This window comes from Sinocyclocheilus grahami, unplaced genomic scaffold, assembly GCF_001515645.1.
Source record: "Sinocyclocheilus grahami isolate Dianchi unplaced genomic scaffold, SAMN03320097.WGS_v1.1 scaffold170.1, whole genome shotgun sequence".
NCBI lineage: Eukaryota > Metazoa > Chordata > Actinopteri > Cypriniformes > Cyprinidae > Sinocyclocheilus > Sinocyclocheilus grahami.
The window spans coordinates 1,965-2,820 of record NW_015505349.1 but is presented as its reverse complement, the minus strand read 5'-3'; the positions used below and the strand labels follow the sequence as shown (position 1 = coordinate 2,820).

The 856-nt window shown below is 30.1% G+C and overlaps 1 protein-coding gene across 1 annotated transcript in view; it reads right to left on the bottom strand.

Annotated features, from left to right (window-relative positions):
* The window catches only part of LOC107593411 (nucleolar complex protein 2 homolog), a gene marked incomplete at its 5' end in the record, with an annotated part of 30,356 nt that extends 29,555 nt beyond the window's left edge, over positions 1–801 (bottom strand). The window contains one exon of the mRNA XM_016283133.1: positions 688–801. Coding sequence (XP_016138619.1) covers positions 688–801 — 114 coding nt within the window. The remainder of the gene's footprint in view (positions 1–687) is intronic.
* Between the last annotated feature and the right edge of the window lie 55 nt (positions 802–856).

The window sequence follows — 856 nt, the reverse complement described above, 5'->3', positions numbered from 1 at the left end:
AATGTTGAGTATATTCTCACCAAGGCTGCATTTATTTGATTGGAAATACAGTACTGAAATAGTACTGTAATAATGTGAACTATTATATTAAAAATATGTATATATTTTAATATATTAATACACTTTAAAATGCAATTTATTCCTATGAAGGTAAAGCTTCATTTTTTTTTGGATTCTTTGATGAATATAAAGTTCAAAATAACAGCATTTATTTGAAATAGATGACTTTTTAACATTAGAAATTAATGTAATTTTTGATCATTTTAATGCATCCTTGCAAAATAAAAAGTAACATCTTCAAAAAAAAAATAAAAAAAATTACTGACCCCAAACTTTTAAACAGTAGTGATGGGGTCCCTACTCTTTTGTCCCAACATTCATTTCATTTCTTCACCAGAAATAACAATATCTCCCCCTGTGTCAGTTTCAAAATCTACGGCTAGCCATTTCAATGGAAAATTTACATTTCAGGGTTTTTCAGTGTAATTAAATTCAGGATGTCTCAATTACTATAAATCAAACAAACAAACAAAATACATATAACAGCTTGAAAGAAAAGAAAAAAACCACATTGGTCATCCACTACTGTTAAGCTTCCTCTTTTGACAATCAATGAGAGCTCCTACTGATCACCTGGAAGTTCCTAACAAAAAACACATTAAATAAAAGATAAGATAAACATGTTACCCTGAGTCCAGCTCTCCAGTTCTCAATCATTGCTTCAGTGACTTTGGTAGCTTCTTTAGACTTTTTAACATCCTTTTTTTCTGATTCCTCCTCGTCATCATCCTCATCAGCTTCCTAGTGTCACAAAAAACTGTGATTTTTCAGATTCCAAGGAAAACACACACATTCA